Below are 17,704 nucleotides of genomic sequence, written 5' to 3'. Positions count from 1 at the left end.
AAGCCCACACCTGGCTACTCTCCCCACCCACACCTGTCTATGTCACACACTCATGCCAAAGAAAACTTATATCAAGTAAATCTAGCTTGTATTAAGCAAGACAATGTTGGGCTAAATATTGATCAGTGTTATCTTATAAGCAGTGAAGCTTGCTTAATGAATATTCTTGGACGCTAAACGGTGCTCAAAGTTACTCAAGAAGCCTTATAAGTTCTCTAATTCATGACTTTTAATGTAAAAATATTTTTGAAACCACTGGAAGCACTGTGAATTAAACAACTGAGTTACAGATATTCACGTGTTAAAATGTCGTCAATACGTACTGGTGAGTGACGTGTAAGGGAAGACCAGGTCACTATACCCTCCTCTTGAGGGAGGACACAGCTGAGCCGCCAGGTGGCAGCACCAGTCTATGGCGGGGTCGTCATCAGTGAGAACCCGCCTGATGGTCAGGCGGAGCTCCCTTCTCTGGTACGGCAGAGTGTCCAGGGTGTCCGGGTCCACGTAGCCCGTGTCGTCCAGGTCAATGCCTGAAGACATACACTGAGATACAGTCACTGTCGTTACTGGTATGTTCTAAGATATAACAAGAAGACATACTGAGCCATCCACTCACCTTACTGCTGGGTTTATTACCTGATGACAAGTCCGTATTTTGGACAGTATTAATAGCATCTAAACTATGTATTAATAACTTTTAAAAGCCAAGGTCAAGGTCATCTGTATCAATGGTCAAGGTCACTGTCAAGGTTATCTGTATCTATTGTCAAGGTCACAGTCAAGGTTATCTGTATCAATTGTCAAGGTCACAGTCAAGGTTACCTGTATCAATTGTCAAGGTAATCTGTATCAATGGTCAGGGTCATCTGTGGCAATGGTCAAGGTCATCTGTATCAATGGTCAAGGTCATCTGTATCAATGGTCAAGGTCATCTGTGACAATGGTCAAGGTCATCTGTATCAATGGTCAAGGTCATCTGTGACAATGGTCAAGGTCATCTGTATCAATGGTCAAGGTCACAATCAAGGTTATCTATATCAATTGTCAAGGTCACAGTCAAGGTTACCTGTATCAACTGTCAAGTTTATCTGTATGAATGGTCAAGGTCATCTGTATCAATGGTCAAGGTCATCTGTGTCAATGGTCAAGGTCACAGTCAAGGTCATCTGTGTCAATGGTCAAGGTCACAGTCAAGGTCATCTGTATCAATAGTCAAGGTCATCTGTATCATGGTCAAGGTCACAGTCATGGTCATGGTCATCTTTATCAATGGTCAAGGTCGCATTAGAAGGTCATATAAACTAAGTCAAGGTCGCAGTGAAAGGTCATCTTGGACAGGAATCAGGTCACAGTGAAAGGTCATCCTGGACAGGAATTAGGTCACAGTGAAAGGTCATCCTGAACAGGAATTAGGTCACAGTGAAAGGTCATCCTGAACAGGAATTAGGTCACAGTGAAAGGTCATCTTGAACAGGAATTAGGTCACAGTGAAAGGTCATCTTGAACAGGAATTAGGTCACAGTGAAAGGTCATCCTGAACAGGAATTAGGTCACAGTGAAAGGTCATCTTGAACAGGAATTAGGTCACAGTGAAAGGTCATCTGGAACAGGAATTAGGTCACAGTGAAAGGTCATCTTGAACAGGAATTAGGTCACAGTGAAAGGTCATCCTGAACAGGAATTAGGTCACAGTGAAAGGTCATCTTGAACAGGAATTAGGTCACAGTGAAAGGTCATCTTGAACAGGAATTAGGTCACAGTGAAAGGTCATCCTGAACAGGAATTAGGTCACAGTGAAAGGTCATCTTGAACAGGAATTAGGTCACAGTGAAAGGTCATCTGGAACAGGAATTAGGTCACAGTGAAAGGTCATCTTGAACAGGAATTAGGTCACAGTGAAAGGTCATCCTGAACAGGAATTAGGTCACAGTGAAAGGTCATCTTGAACAGGAATTAGGTCACAGTGAAAGGTCATCTTGAACAGGAATTAGGTCACAGTGAAAGGTCATCTTGAACAGGAATTAGGTCACAGTGAAAGGTCATCCTGAACAGGAATTAGGTCACAGTGAAAGGTCATCTTGAACAGGAATTAGGTCACAGTGAAAGGTCATCTGGAACAGGAATTAGGTCACAGTGAAAGGTCATCTTGAACAGGAATTAGGTCACAGTGAAAGGTCATCTTAAACAGGAATTAGGTCAGTGTGAAAGGTCATCTTGAACAGGAATTAGGTCACAGTGAAAGGTCATCTTGAACAGGAATTAGGTCACAGTGAAAGGAGATCTGTACCACGAGTCAAAGTCAAAGTGGTAAGTCATCTGAACCAAAAGTTTGGCGTCGCTAAATACTTCATGAAATTATTTATGCACAAGAATATATACAGCAGCGGAATGTTTCGAAAATTTATTATTCATGGAGTAGTCGCCCTTAATAAGTCTATATTTGTAATCAAAGTAGAAGGTTTGTTACCCTTAAGGTGACTATATTTGTAAACAATATAAGGTGTTTGTCACCCTTAAGGTGACTATATTTGTAAACAATGTAAGGTGTTTGTCACCCTTAAGGTGACTATATTTGTAAACAATATCAGGTGTTTGTCGCTCTTAAGGTGACTATATTTGTAAACAATATCAGGTGTTTGTCGCTCTTAAGGTGACTATATTTGTAAACAATATAAGGAGTTTGTCTCCCTTAAGGTGACTATATTTGTAAACAATATCAGGTGTTTGTCGCTCTTAAGGTGACTATATTTGTAAACAATATAAGGTGTTTGTCTCCCTTAAGGTGACTATATTTGTAAACAATATAAGGAATCTTTCGTCCATAAGGTTGTAAACATATATGTAAACAATATAAATCTGAATTACTATATTAAACATGACGAATGAAGCCCTTTGCGTAATTTTGGTATCAATAAATAACCCTAAAAATTATGGTGGAAAATATGAATATTTACCAAGATACTGCAGGTGAGGAAGGTGAGGCAGGTGACGGATGAGGACGGGCAGTTGGTGTGGTGTGAGGCGCAGGTCGAGGCTCTTGAGGGTGTGAGGCAGGAGGGGTATGGCTGCCTCAGACAAGACACCAATAAACCGCTTTAAGGTACACTTACTGCCGGGGACTGTCAGCCTCTCCAAACATTGTTTTAGTATATCTCTTGTCTCTTTGCTGTCTAAACTATAGTCAAGACCTAAGGATATGGTTACCTTCATTTTTGCCAGCACTGACAGTGTAGACAGGTGCTGCTTTAGTTGGGATGTATCCTTTATTCTTAGGTAAATGTTCTTAGGTGTCACCTTCTTAAGAACAAGCGGCAGGACAACCCACGAGTCAACACTCTCTATTATCCACACGTGTTCTGTAGGCAGCTTCTCACACACGGCTTGGATGACGTGCTCACTCCCGCGGGACTCTGCTACATGCTTCAACAGCTCGTCAGGCTTATGTGTAACCATCTCGAACAGGTCAATTATGTGAGTAATGAACCTGTGCTCTACTCCCCGGGCATACAGCACCCCGGTAGTGCTGAGTAAAATGTTCTCCCATCTGGGGCGCTCCCTAAACTCTTGTTGCACGTCGTCAATATAAAACTTTGACTCTCTCAGGTGATCTCTCAAGGAGCGTTTTTCCTTACGTACAACATCCACCAAGAGGTCAATGATTATAGAGCTTTCCCCTGACACACGGTGTGATGCTGGATCACCTCGGTCTTGCTCAGCCTTCAACAAGAGAGCGACCAGCCTCCTGCTGGCACAATACTCCTGGTACCTGGCGTGAAAATAGCCAAACACCCACACCACATTGAGGCCCCGACGGTAGCTGGTTCTTGTGAAATAGTTGGACAAGACCTCCTCCTGCGGCAGTCCCAGAGTGTCACACTTCTCCCTAATCTCCGCTTCTGTCTCTGGCCAAAGGTCGTACTCCTGCCTCAGGATCCCTCTTAAACTAATCTCTTCTAAGAACCTCACAAACTTTTTCACATTTTTGTCACATTTTCCTTTGGGTTCGGTCACGTGTTTGTCTGTGAGTCTGGACACTAATTTGTTGGTTATGAAGTCATGAATCTTCTCGTAGACTTGAGTGTTTGTGGTGAGGTTGTTAAATTCTTCTGGAGCCTCGACACACAGCAGCGCCAACAAGGTCAAGGTGAGTGGAGTGTTGAGGTACTCACCCAGGAACTGACTCATCTGCTCCAGCTGCTGGGTAAACGTCCCTGTGATGACACTCCGTTGGCTCTCTTCCTCCACCAGCACCTTGATGGTTCTCTCGGCGAACTCCACGCGACGTTCTGGAGTGATGCCCAAGACGAGGATGTTGCAGCGAGGTCTGGTGTCTGGGACGAGCTGTGACAGTTGTTGGTCCCACCCCGGCCGTGTGGTTATCACCAACCTCACATCCTTGCCAGGCAGGTGCAACAGCTCCTCCACCAGCCTTCCTGAATGGTCGTTGACCTCGTCGTAGCCGTCAATCAGGACTAATATATTTAAGCTCAAGATTATCTCCTTAAACAGCTGGAAGTCGGCACCAGAATCACTAAGTGTTTGAGGCAGCAACTGGCGGAGGAGATCATCGAAGGTATTAAGATGTGAGTCCCTGCACTGTACATAGAAAACGAGGTCCACAGTGCCCAGGTGACGTATGGCAGCAGGGTCCTCTACCCACTTCTCGAGGATGAGCTTGAGTAAAGTTGTCTTGCCCATACCACCTTCCCCCGTCAGGAGGACACACTGAGGGACTCTTCCGTCCTTCCGTCTCATACTCAAGATGTGTTCATAGTCTATATCCTGACCCTTGGCAGCGTGGGAGGGTTTTGTGCTATCCTGACCCTTGGCCGCATGGGAGGGTCTTGCCCCTATGACAGGATCTTCAAGGAGTCGTAGTCGTGTAAAAGCAAGACTTGGGTTGTAGTTAATGTTGAGGAGGAGCCAGGGTGCGGGAACAATCTGGTACAAAAGTTTATACTCGTCAGTTAGCTCCTGCTTGCTCATCTGCTTAACCTCTTCTGTGATGTGGCTTCTGAACATCTTAATCTCCTGGCGGAGCTGAGGCAAGTACGCCACATCTGAGGGATCCAGCTGCTCTCTGACCTTCGCTAGCAGACCACCAATATACTTGGTGACATCTCTGGTCACGTGGTCCACATCCTGGCTGTTTGTCCTACACCGGACGCCGGCCTCAGCCAGCATCTTAGCCAATAAGTCACTGAGCTCCGTCAGTGTTGACGTAAGATCTTGCTCTGGCATTCCCACATTATCATGGGCCAACGTGTTTCTGTGTTTCTTCAGCTTGTAAATGAGGTGTTCAAATGATGGTCCCTGAGGCCCTGGAGTGGTCCACGTGGGGTCATTCATCTCAGCCAGACCACACACACGTTGCAGGAGTTTATACAACAGGGTGATGTCAAAAGTTGCCGCGTCAGGGGAAGCTTCGAGTTTATCCCTCTGGTGATCATCGAAGACACGCCTGTACTGAGCATTGGTGTACCCCAAGTCCTGAGTGAGGTAAGTCACTACTGGGAAGGTGCCCCGGTACGACCACATAAACACACTTGCTAGCGCGTCTCGTCCTGCCTTAGTCACAGCCAGTCCATACCGCAGTCTGTTCACATCTTCCGGTTGGATAACAGGACTCGAGGCCGCCATATTGGGCCGTATGATTCTCACCTCACACAACTGTTGTCAAGTTTCACACAAGCAGTAAATGTCCCACGCTGGTTTTGTTATTATATTATGTTTAAAAACATAACATTGTTTCTCACTGTCGGAGACGGGCAGCTTGTTAGGCTTGTGTAGGCCTTCCTAAGCCAACGACAGACCTTCCTCAGGATGCATCCCTCAACAGTTGACTAATTTCCAGGTTAATGTTTACTGCTAGGTGAACAGAGGTATCAGGAGGCTGAGCATCTCACACTGCCAGGGAATCAAACTCGGATCTAATCGGTGATGATCCGACTGCATTAACCGTAATACAGTCACTTAATTGACCAAAAATATAAGTGATTTCCAAATAAACCAAATTTTACAAAATGTGTTCACATGTTAATGCAATATTCGGTTCCAGCTTTATTTGTTATTTTCAATTTGTTCTTTAACTAGTTAATTTCTTCTGTCTTTATACTCTTCAGAATTCTGTCATCTGGAAGAACAATTTAACGTTATTAAAACAAGATGTTAGTGTTAAACATTGGGTCAGAAATACATTTTTGAGATCACTAAAACAAATAAAATTCCAAAGTCTGCCTCCTGCATTTTGTTTTATTTTATAACTTAAAACTTGCCAATATTTTGACCTAACTCCTGTGATCATTGTGGTGTTGGCTTCTGGTTTAGGTAGAGTAATGGTGCTCATTTTCTCACACAGAAATATACGGTGTAGCATTTAGTAATGTTATTCTCTGCCTTTATCTTGCTCTTGTAAGGACCTATTTAGATTATGCAGTTCAGTTTGGTCAACATACAATATACTGGACATAATTTAACTTGAACCCGTAAAGAGAAGAATGACAAAGTTGATCTCAGGAATTAGAAATCTCCATTATTAAGAGAGATTCAGGAAGCTATGTTTACACATTCTTCGGAAAGTATAGTAGATATTATTGATGTCGTCAAAAGGATGAAAAGTTATATCGAAAGTAGTAATAATAAGTTGTTAACTATATCAACACAAAATAGAACAAGAAATGATAAATCTGTATCAATAAAAAATAATGTCTGCTTCTCTGTCTATGCGAGCTAGAAGACCCTACTCATGGAGCTAGCCTCACCTAATTTCTAACAGTAATTCCTGCTGGGTATGTGCCCAACAGGGAATGGCATATATGTAGGGAGTACAACTTTAAAGAGTACCAAAGCTACCCCCCTACCACGAACATTGCTATATCATATTAATTAGGCTTTGAATTATTTATTTATTTTCTTGCAAGGGTTCCCAGCTGAGCTTCTGTGTAGATCGCCCTCTCCCCCTCCGCTCTCTTGTGGACAATATTCACAGTATAATGTTAACAACTTACATGGAGTTTACTACAAGTAAACTTCCGTCCCCTGAGAGTCTCTTATAGGAGCAGTGATGGCGGGCCGCGTAGAGGCTCATCATATAAAATGGCCGCCTAGAGGCACATAAAATGGCCGCCTAGAGGCACATAAAATGGCCGCCTAGAGGCACATAAAATGGTCGCCTTGAGGGACATAAAATAGCCGCCTAGAGGCACATAAAATGGCCGCCTAAAGGCCCCTAAATTGGCCGCCTTGTGGCCCGTAAAATGGCCGCTTAGAGGACAAAAAAGGGCACCCTTGAGGAACATAAAATGGCCGCCTAGATGCCCTTAAAATGGCCGCCTTGAGGCCCATAAAGGGGCCGCCTAGAGGCACATAAAATGGCCGCCTAGAGGCACATAAAATGGTCGCCTTGAGGGACATAAAATAGCCGCCTAGAGGCACATAAAATGGCCGCCTAAAGGCCCCTAAATTGGCCGCCTTGTGGCCCGTAAAATGGCCGCTTAGAGGACAAAAAAGGGCACCCTTGAGGAACATAAAATGGCCGCCTAGATGCCCTTAAAATGGCCGCCTTGAGGCCCATAAAGGGGCCGCCTAAATGCACATAAAAAGGCCAGCTAGAGGTGCACAAAGGGGCCGCCTGAAAGCACATTAAGGGCCGCCTAGAGGTACATAAAGGGCCGCCTAGAGGCACATAAAGGGCCGCCTAGAGGCACATAAAGGGGCCGCTTAGGGATACATGAAGGGGCCGCCTGGAGGTACATAAAGGGGCCGCTTAGAGGTGCATAAAGGGGCCGCCTAGAGGTACATAAAGGGGCCGCCTAGAGGTACATAAAGGGCCGTCTAGAGGTACATAAACTGCCGCCTAGAGGTACATAAAGGGCCGTCTGGAGGTACATAAAGTGCCGCATTGAGGTACAAAAAGGGGCCGCTTAGAGGTGCATAAAGGGGCCACCTAGAGGTACATAAAGGGCCGCCTAGAGGTACATAAAGGGTAGCCTACAGGTACATAAAGGGCCGCCTAGAGGTACATAAAGGAGCCGCCTAGAGGTACATAAAGGGCCGCCTAGAGGTATATATAGGAGCCGCCTAGAGGTACATAAAGGAGCCTCCTAGAGGTACATAAAGGGCCGCCTAGAGGTACATAAAGGGCCGCCTAGAGGTACATAAAGGAGCCTCCTAGAGGTACATACAGGAGCCTTTTAGAGGTACATAAAGGGCCACCTAGAGGTACATAAAGGGCTGCATAGAGGTACATAAAGGAGCCGCCTAGAGGTACATAAAGGGCCGCCTACAGGTACATAAAGGGCCGCCTAGAGGTACATAAAAGAGCAGCCTAGAGGCACATAATGGGGCCACCTAGATGCACATATAGGGCCGCCTAGAGGCACATAAAATGGCTGCATAGAGGCCCCAAAAAGGGCCGCTTAGAGGCACATAAAATGGCCGCCTTTAGGCCCATAAAACGGGCGCCTTGTAGGACATAAAATGGCCCTCTAGTAGCCCATAAATGGACCGCCTAAAAACACATAAAATGGTCGCCTAGAAGTGCATAAAGGAGCCGCCAAGAGGCACATAAAGGGCTACCTAGAGGCACATAAAGGGTCGCCTAGAGGTACATAAAGGGCAGCCTAGAGGTACATAAAGGTGTCGCCTAGAAACACAAAAAGGGCCATCTAGGGGTAAATAAAGGGCCGCTAAAAGGTGCATAAAGGGCCGCCATGAGGCACATAAAGGGGCCACCTAGAGGCACATAAAGGGACCGCCTAGAGGCACATAAAAAGGCCGCCTAGAGGAACATAAAGGGGCCGCCTAGAGGTACATAAAAAGGCCGCCTAGAGGTACATAAAGGGGCCGCCGAGAGGCACATAAAGGGCCGCCTAGAGGTGAATAAAGGGCCGCCTAGAGGTACATAAAGGGCCGCCTAGAGGTACATAAAAGTCCGCCTAGAGGTACATAAAGGGACGCCTAGAGGCACATAAAGGGCCGCCTAGAGGTACATAAAAGTCCGCCTAGAGGCACATAAAGGGCCGCCTAGAGGCACATAAAGGGCCGCCTAGAGGCACATAAAGGGGCCGCCTAGAGTCACATAAAGGGCCGCCTAGAGGCACATAAAGGGCCGCCTAGAGGCACATAAAGGACCGCCTAGAGGCACATAAAGGGCCGCCTAGAGGCACATAAAGGGGCCGCCTAGAGGCACATAAAGGGCCGCCTAGAGGCACATAAAGGGCCGCCTAGAGGTACATAAAGGGCCGCCTAGAGATACATAAAGGGCCGCCTAGAGGTACATAAAGGGCCGCCTAGAGGCGCATAAAGGGGCCGCCTAGAGGCACATAGAGAGGCCACCTAGAGGCGCATAAAGGGCCGCCTAGAGGCACATAAAGGGCCGCCTAGAGGTACATAAAGGGGCCGCTTAGAGGTACATAAAGGGGCCGCCTAGAGGCACATAAAGGGGCCGCCTGGAGGTACATAAAGGGCCGCCTGGAGGTACATAAAGGGCCGCCTAGAGGTACATAAAGGGCCGCCTAGAGGTACATAAAGGGCCGCCTAGAGGTACATAAAGGGCTGCCTACAGGTACATAAAGGGCCGCCTAGAGGTACATAAAGGGCTGCCTACAGGTATATAAAGGGCCGCCTAGAGGTACATAAAGGGCCGCCTAGAGATACATAAAGGGCCGCCTATAGGTACATAAAGGGCCGCATAGAGGCGCATAAAGGGCCGCCTACAGGCACATAAAGGGCCGCCTAGAGGTACATAAAGGGCTGCCTACAGGTATATAAAGGGCCGCCTAGAGGTACATAAAGGGCCGCCTAGAGATACATAAAGGGCCGCCTAGAGGTACATAAAGGGCCGCATAGAGGCGCATAAAGGGCCGCCTACAGGCACATAAAGGGGCCGCCTAGAGGCACATAAAGGGCCGCCTAGAGGTACATAAAAGTCCGCCTAGAGGCACATAAAGGGCCGCCTAGAGGCACATAAAGGGCCGCCTAGAGGCACATAAAGGGGCCGCCTAGAGTCACATAAAGGGCCGCCTAGAGGCACATAAAGGGCCGCCTAGAGGCACATAAAAGACCGCCTAGAGGCACATAAAGGGCCGCCAAGAGGCACATAAAGGGGCCGCCTAGAGGCACATAAAGGGCCGCCTAGAGGCACATAAAGGGCCGCCTAGAGGTACATAAAGGGCCGCCTAGAGGTACATAAAGGGCTGCCTACAGGTACATAAAGGGCCGCCTAGAGGTACATAAAGGGCCGCCTAGAGATACATAAAGGGCCGCCTAGAGGTACATAAAGGGCCGCCTAGAGGCGCATAAAGGGGCCGCCTAGAGGCACATAGAGAGGCCACCTAGAGGCGCATAAAGGGCCGCCTAGAGGCACATAAAGGGCCGCCTAGAGGTACATAAAGGGGCCGCTTAGAGGTACATAAAGGGGCCGCCTAGAGGCACATAAAGGGGCCGCCTGGAGGTACATAAAGGGCCGCCTGGAGGTACATAAAGGGCCGCCTAGAGGTACATAAAGGGCAGCCTAGAGGTACATAAAGGGCCGCCTAGAGGTACATAAAGGGCCGCCTAGAGGTACATAAAGGGCTGCCTACAGGTACATAAAGGGCCGCCTAGAGGTACATAAAGGGCCGCCTAGAGATACATAAAGGGCCGCCTAGAGGTACATAAAGGGCCGCCTAGAGGCACATAAAGGGCCGCCTAGAGACATATAAAGGGCCGCCAAGAGGTACATAAAGGGCCGCCTAGAGGTACATAAAGTGCCGCCTAGGGGTACATTAAGGACCGCCCAGAGGTACATAAAGGGTGAGCATAAAGGAACATAAAGGAGCCGCCTAGAGGCACATAAATGAGCTGTCTAGAGGTACATAAAATGCTGCCTAGAGGTGCAGAGAGGGCCACCTAGAGGTGCATAAAAAAGCCGACTAGAGGCACATAAAGGAGCCACCTAGAGGCACATAAAGGGCCGTCAAGAGGGACATAAAGAGCCGTGTAGAGGTACATAAAGGGGACGCCTAGAGGTATATAAAGGGCCGGCTAGAGGTGCAAAAAGGGCCGCCTAAAGGCACATAAAGGGCCGCCTAGAGGTACAAAAAGGGCCGCCTAGAGGCACATAAAGGGCCGCCTAGAGGTACAAAAAGGGCCGCCTAGAGGCACATAAAGGGCCGCCTGGAGGCATATAAAGGGGCCGCCTAGAGGCACATAGAGGGCCGCCTAGAGGCACATTAAGGGGCCGCATAGAGGTACATAAAGGGCCGCCTAGAGGCACATAAAGGGCCGCCTAGAGGTACATAAAGGGCCGCCTAGAGGTACATAAAGGGCCGCCTAGAGGTACATAAAGGGCCGCCTAGAGGTACATAAAGGGCCGCCTAGAGATACATAAAGAGACCGCCTGGAGGTACATAGAGAGGCCACCTAGAGGCGCATAAAGGGGCCGCCTAGAGGCACATAAAGGGGCCGCCTAGAGGCGTTTAAAGGGGCACCTAGAGGTATATAAAGGGCCGCCTAGAGGAACATAAAGGGCCGCCTAGTGGTACTTAAAAGGCCACATAGAGGAACATAAAGGGCCGCCTCGAGGCACATAAAGGGCCGCCTAGAGGTACATAAAAGTCCGCCTAGAGGCACATAAAGGGGCCGCCTAGAGGAACATAAAGGGGCCGCCTAGAGGCACATAAAAAGGCCGCCTAGAGGTACATAAAGGGGCCGCCTAGAGGCACATAAAGGGCCGCCTAGAGGTGAATAAAGGGCCGCCTAGAGGCACATAAAGGGCCGCCTAGAGGTACATAAAAGTCCGCCTAGAGGTACATAAAGGGCCGCCTAGAGGCACATAAAGGGCCGCCTAGAGGTACATAAAAGTCCGCCTAGAGGCACATAAAGGGCCGCCTAGAGGCACATAAAGGGCCGCCTAGAGGCGCATAAAGGGCCGCCTAGAGGCACATAAAGGTGCCGCCTAGAGGCACATAAAGGGCCGCCTAGAGGCACATAAAGGGCCGCCTAGAGGCACATAAAGGACCGCCTAGAGGCACATAAAGGGCCGCCTAGAGGCACATAAAGGGGCCGCCTAGAGGCACATAATGGGCCGCCTAGAGGCACATAAAGGGCCGCCTAGAGGTGCATAAAGGGGCCGCCTAGAAGTACATAAATGGGCCGCCTAAAGGTACATAAAAAGGCCGCCTAGAGGTACATAAAGGGGCCGCCTAGAAGTACATAAATGGGCCATCTAGAGATACATAAAAAGGCCGCCTAAAGGCACATAAATGAGCCACCTAGAGGTGCATAAAGGGCCGCCTACAGGCGCAAAAAGGGGTAATCTAGATGGACATAAAGGGCCGCCTAGAGGTACATAAAGGGCCGCCTAGAGGCACATAAAGGGCCGCCTAGAGACATATAAAGGGCCGCCAAGAGGTACATAAAGGGCCGCCTAGAGGCATATAAAGGGCCGCCTAGAGACATATAAAGGGCCGCCAAGAGGTACATAAAGGGCCGCCTAGAGGCATATAAAGGGCCGCCTAGAGACATATAAAGGGCCGCCAAGAGGTACATAAAGGGCCGCCTAGAGGTACATAAAGTGCCGCCTAGAGGTACATTAAGGGCCGCCCAGAGGTACATAAAGGGTGAGCAAAAAGGAACATAAAGGAGCCGCCTAGAGGCACATAAATGAGCTGTCTAGAGGTACATAAAATGCTGCCTAGAGGTGCAGAGAGGGCCACCTAGAGGTGCATAAAAAAGCCGACTAGAGGCACATAAAGGAGCCACCTAGAGGCACATAAAGGGCCGTCTAGAGGGACATAAAGAGCCTTCTAGAGGTACATAAAGGGGACGCCTAGAGGTATATAAAGGGCCGCCTAGAGGTACAAAAAGGGCCGCCTAGAGGCACATAAAGGGCCGCCTAGAGGTACAAAAAGGGCCGCCTAGAGGCACATAAAGGGCCGCCTAGAGGTACAAAAAGGGCCGCCAGAGGCACATAAAGGGCCGCCTGGAGGCATATGAAGGGGCCGCCTAGAGGCACATAGAGGGCTGCCTAGAGGCACATAAAGGGGCCGCCTAGAGGTACATAAAGGGCCGCCTAGAGGTACATAAAGGGCCGCCTGGAGGCATATAAAGGGCCGCCTAGAGGCACATAGAGGCACAACATTTTAATGCTGAGGTCACTTACTTGAGAGAGCGAACTGCGGCCCAGACGGCAATCCTCAGGTCGCTAACCTCCCTTTCTGGAGGAGCTAATCTGCAAGTCCATTACTTCACTATCTTCTGGAATGTGAAGCAACCAATGACCTTAGAAGAGCTTTAAGAGTTCCTGAATCATGCAGTGGCCACCCTGAAGCCATCAACACAGCCACTCTCCTGGTCAACAAAGGTGTCCAGCAGCTGGACACCCTCATAAAGACTGTGAAGCAGTATCCTCCCCCACGATAACAGCCTGATGGTTAAATGCAACCTCAGAATACTGAGAAAAAACAAAAATTGTACCACTTACGGGCTATTCATGCCCGTGCCACCTCTTGGGTGGCTTAATCTTTATAAATCAATCAATCACATAGAGGGCTGCCTAGAGGCACATAAAGGGGCCGCCTAGAGGCATATTATGGGGCCGGCAAGAGGTAAATAAAGGGGCCGCCTAAAGGTATATAAAGAGCCGCCTAGAGCTACATAAAGGGCCGCCTAGAGGTACATAAAGGGGTAATAAAAGTATGTGTTTGTGGGAGAAAGGAATTGGCAAAATGATCAGGGAAAGAGAAGGGCCTCAAAATAACAATTCACTTAGGGTATATTATACTAACAGTAGAAGTCTAAGAAATAAAATTAACGAATTAAATGCTCTTGTCTGCACAGAAAAAATAAATATTATTGCACTTACCGAAACGTGGATGAATGTAGAAAATAGAGAACTATTAGCAGAATATCAAATATATGGATTTAAACTATTTCACACAGATAGATATATTAGACGAGGAGGTGGAGTAGCCATATATGTTAGGGACAATTTGAAATGTAGTCTCAAAGAGGGAATCAAAACTGAGCCACACACAGAAACTATTTGGATAGAATTAAACGAAAAAGCTAATAATATTATAATAGGAGTTATATATAGGCCACCAAATTTAGACAGAATGATAATATAAGTGTTATATTATCATTGCAATATGGAAGTTGTAGTTAAGGACCTGGTGACTCTAGTGGGAGCCCTGAGGACAGAGTTGGACTTTCTGCGGGAGGAGGTGCGTCAGCTGAAAGAACAACGAGAAGTAACGAAGGAGGAGACCAGCAGTAAAGGGACCTCGTCTTGGAGAGTTGTGAAAGACAGGGGCCTTAAGAAGACTTTGATAAAGCCGCCTTCAAACGCCATAGCAACTTCTAATTCATTTGACGTTTTGGAGGACGAGTGCTGTGGAGAGACTGTGGATCGCGCAAAAGGGAAAGCAACGAAGAGAAAGGAAGCGCAGGCCCCTCAGAAAGTAAAGGAAGTACCTAAGCAAACATTAGTTGTGGGAGATTCCCAGATAAGGTATTTGGATAGAACGTTTTGTGCTAGAGATATGGGGAACAGGTTAAGGGTTTGCTATCCCGGAGCTGGCATTGGTGATATTATAAACAACATGAATGATATTATGGCTGGTAATGGGAACAATCCCATTATTTGCATTAGCGTGGGAGGAAATGATGTTGGTCGAGTTAGGAGTGAGGAACTGATTCAGAGGTATAAAACAGCCATAGAGTTAGTTAGGAGCAAGGGAGGACTCCCGATCATATGTGGCATTCTTCCAAGAAAGGGAGTGGGAAATGAATGGATATCGAGGGCACTTGGTGTCAATTGCCGGCTGGAAAGATATTGCAAATCAAATGCAATATCTTTCATAGGCAACTGGGAACACTTCTGTGGAAGAAATGAAATGTATGCTCGTGATGGGGTGCATCTATCGAGAGCTGGGGTTGTTGCTGTTGCGAACTCGTTAGAAGAAGTGGTTAGAGGTGTTTGTTTGGGTTTAAACTGTTAGTAGATAGAGGTATGGGAATTGATTTGGAGGAAGGAGGTAATAAAAGTATGTGTTTGTGGGAGAAAGGAATTGGCAAAACGATCAGGGAAAGAGAAGGTCCGCAAAATAACAATTCACTTAGGGTATATTACACTAACAGTAGAAGTCTAAGAAATAAAATTAACGAATTAAATGCTCTTGTCTGCACAGAAAAAATAGATATTATTGCACTTACCGAAACGTGGATGAATGTAGAAAATAGAGAACTATTAGCTGAATATCAAATATATGGATTTAAACTATTTCACACAGATAGATATATTAGACGAGGAGGTGGAGTAGCCATATATGTTAGGGACAATTTGAAATGTAGTCTCAAAGAGGGAATCAAAACAGAGCCACACACAGAAACTATTTGGGTTGAATTAAACGAAAAAGCTAATAATATTATAATAGGAGTAATATATAGGCCACCAAATTTAGACAGAATGGAAGCAAAGCATCTATGGGATGAAATATCTAGAGCATCTAGATCTAACAGTATTTATGTCATGGGTGACTTTAATTTTAGCGGAATAAACTGGTTGAACAAAACAGGGAATAGTGAAGCAGAAGATTTTCTAGAATTAATTGACGATTGCTTTCTTACGCAACACATTAAGGAACCAACACGGGAAAATAATATTTTAGATTTAGTGTTAACTAACAGGGAAACGCAAATTAATGACATCGAAATAGGGAGTGAGCTAGGGAGCAGTGATCACAAAGAAATCAGATTTAGCATAGAATGGAATAGACCAGTAGGAGAAAATTCTGTTAAAGTGCCAGATTTTCGAAAAGCTGATTTTAATAGCCTAAGAAATTTTTTGGGTCAAATTGATTGGAAAGTCTTGGGTATGGGGTGTGGGCCGGTCTTGGAGCGAGACATGAACCCAGCGATAGGTGACTTAAATGGGGATTTCGATGTGGATTCAATATATAACTTATTTAAGAATATTCTAAACAAAGCACAGGAACGTAGTATACCATACAAATTGAATAGATCGAATACTAATGACCCAAAGTGGATAACAAATAATTTAAAGAACCTTATAGGTAAAAAGAGAGCTTGGTACAAAAGGATTAAGAATGGGGAAGTCAGGTTAGAACAGGAATTCATACAACTGGTTAGAAATGTTAAAAAAGAGATTAGGAAAGCAAAAAGAAACTATGAAGTTCGCATAGCAGAGCAAGCAAAGTCAAATCCTAAAGGGTTTTTTCAGTTATATCGAACTAAGACTAGGGAAAGGATAGGTCCATTAAAATCTGAGACAGGTCAAATAACGGATAATGACAAGGAGATGAGTAGTATTTTTAACAAATATTTTATATCTGTATTTACTAAAGAAGAACTTAACAATATGCCTTCAACCGAACAAGTCTATGTGGGTGGGGATGGGGACAGGTTGACTAGTTTAGCAGTTACCAGGGAGGATGTAATTAAACAATTAGAAAAACTAAAACCAAACAAATCCCCAGGGCCGGATGAAGTGTTTGACAGGGTGCTTAAAGAATGCAAAGAGGAGCTTTCCGAGCCACTGTCTGCCATATTTAATAAATCAATAGAGTCAGGCAGAGTGCCAGAGTCATGGACGGTAGCTAATGTGGTACCAATTTTTAAGAAAGGAGATAGATCACTTGCGTCAAACTATCGGCCAATTAGCCTAACGCCTATTGTGGGAAAGTTACTTGAATCAATAATTGCAAATACAATTCGTCTCCATCTTGAAAAACATAAATTAATAAATGAGTCGCAACATGGTTTTACAAATGGCCGTTCATGTTTAACAAATTTGCTAACTTTTTATTCCAGCATAGTTGAGGCAGTTGATAGTGGTAAGGATTGTGATGTTGTGTACCTTGACTTTAGCAAAGCTTTTGATACAGTGCCACATGAAAGACTAATTAAAAAAATTGAAGCTCATGGTATTGGTGGTGCTATATTAACTTGGATTAGGGCATGGCTATTCCAAAGGAAACAGAGAGTTAGTATAAATGGGGTTAAGTCAGAGTGGGATAATGTTGTTAGTGGAGTACCTCAAGGCTCTGTCCTGGGTCCTCTGTTGTTTATAATATATTTAAATGATTTAGATTCAGGATTGAGTAGCAACATTTGCAAATTTGCCGATGATACGAAAATCGGTAGGGAAATTAATTCGGAGGAGGACTCACTTTCACTTCAAGTTGATCTAGATAGGGTTTTGAAATGGTCAAATGATTGGCAAATGCAGTTTAATGCTGATAAATGTAAAGTTCTGAGGCTAGGTAATGATGATAGAGTTACAAGATACGAGCTAGATGGCGTTGAGATTGCGAAGTCGGATTGGGAAAGGGATCTGGGAGTTATGATTAGTAAGAATTTAAAACAAAAGGATCAATGCATGAATGTTCGTAATAAGGCGAATAGGACACTGGGATTTATTAATCGAAGCGTTAGTAACAAGACACCTGGTGTGCTTCTTAAGCTATATCTTGCTCTGGTTAGGCCTCATTTAGATTATGCATAAGAACATAAGAACAAAGGTAACTGCAGAAGGCCTATTGGCCCATACGAGGCAGCTCCTATTCTATAACTACCCAATCCCACTCATATACTTGTCCAACCCGCGCTTGAAACAATCGAGGGACCCCACCTCCACCACGTTACGCTGCAATTGGTTCCACAAATCTACAACCCTGTTACTGAACCAGTATTTACCCAA

General features: G+C 46.0%; 2 protein-coding genes across 5 annotated transcripts in view; one reads left to right on the top strand and one right to left on the bottom strand.

Annotated features, from left to right (window-relative positions):
* LOC123747784 (uncharacterized) overlaps positions 1-6,134 on the bottom strand; it is a 39,449-nt gene extending 33,315 nt beyond the window's left edge. Inside the window, exons 1-2 of the mRNA XM_069301844.1 lie at positions 2,955-6,134; positions 324-530 (exon numbers count right to left, since the gene is read on the bottom strand). Coding sequence (XP_069157945.1) covers positions 324-530; positions 2,955-5,640 — 2,893 coding nt within the window. The 5' untranslated portion in view covers positions 5,641-6,134. The remainder of the gene's footprint in view (positions 1-323; positions 531-2,954) is intronic.
* The window catches only part of LOC138350668 (uncharacterized), a 625,641-nt gene that overhangs the window by 455,385 nt on the left and 152,552 nt on the right, over positions 1-17,704 (top strand). The gene's annotated exons all lie outside the window — the stretch shown is intronic.

This window comes from Procambarus clarkii, chromosome 46 (assembly GCF_040958095.1).
Source record: "Procambarus clarkii isolate CNS0578487 chromosome 46, FALCON_Pclarkii_2.0, whole genome shotgun sequence".
Lineage (NCBI taxonomy): Eukaryota > Metazoa > Arthropoda > Malacostraca > Decapoda > Cambaridae > Procambarus > Procambarus clarkii.
Note: the sequence above shows the minus strand (reverse complement) of the source record. Positions and strands in the feature narration are given on the sequence as shown.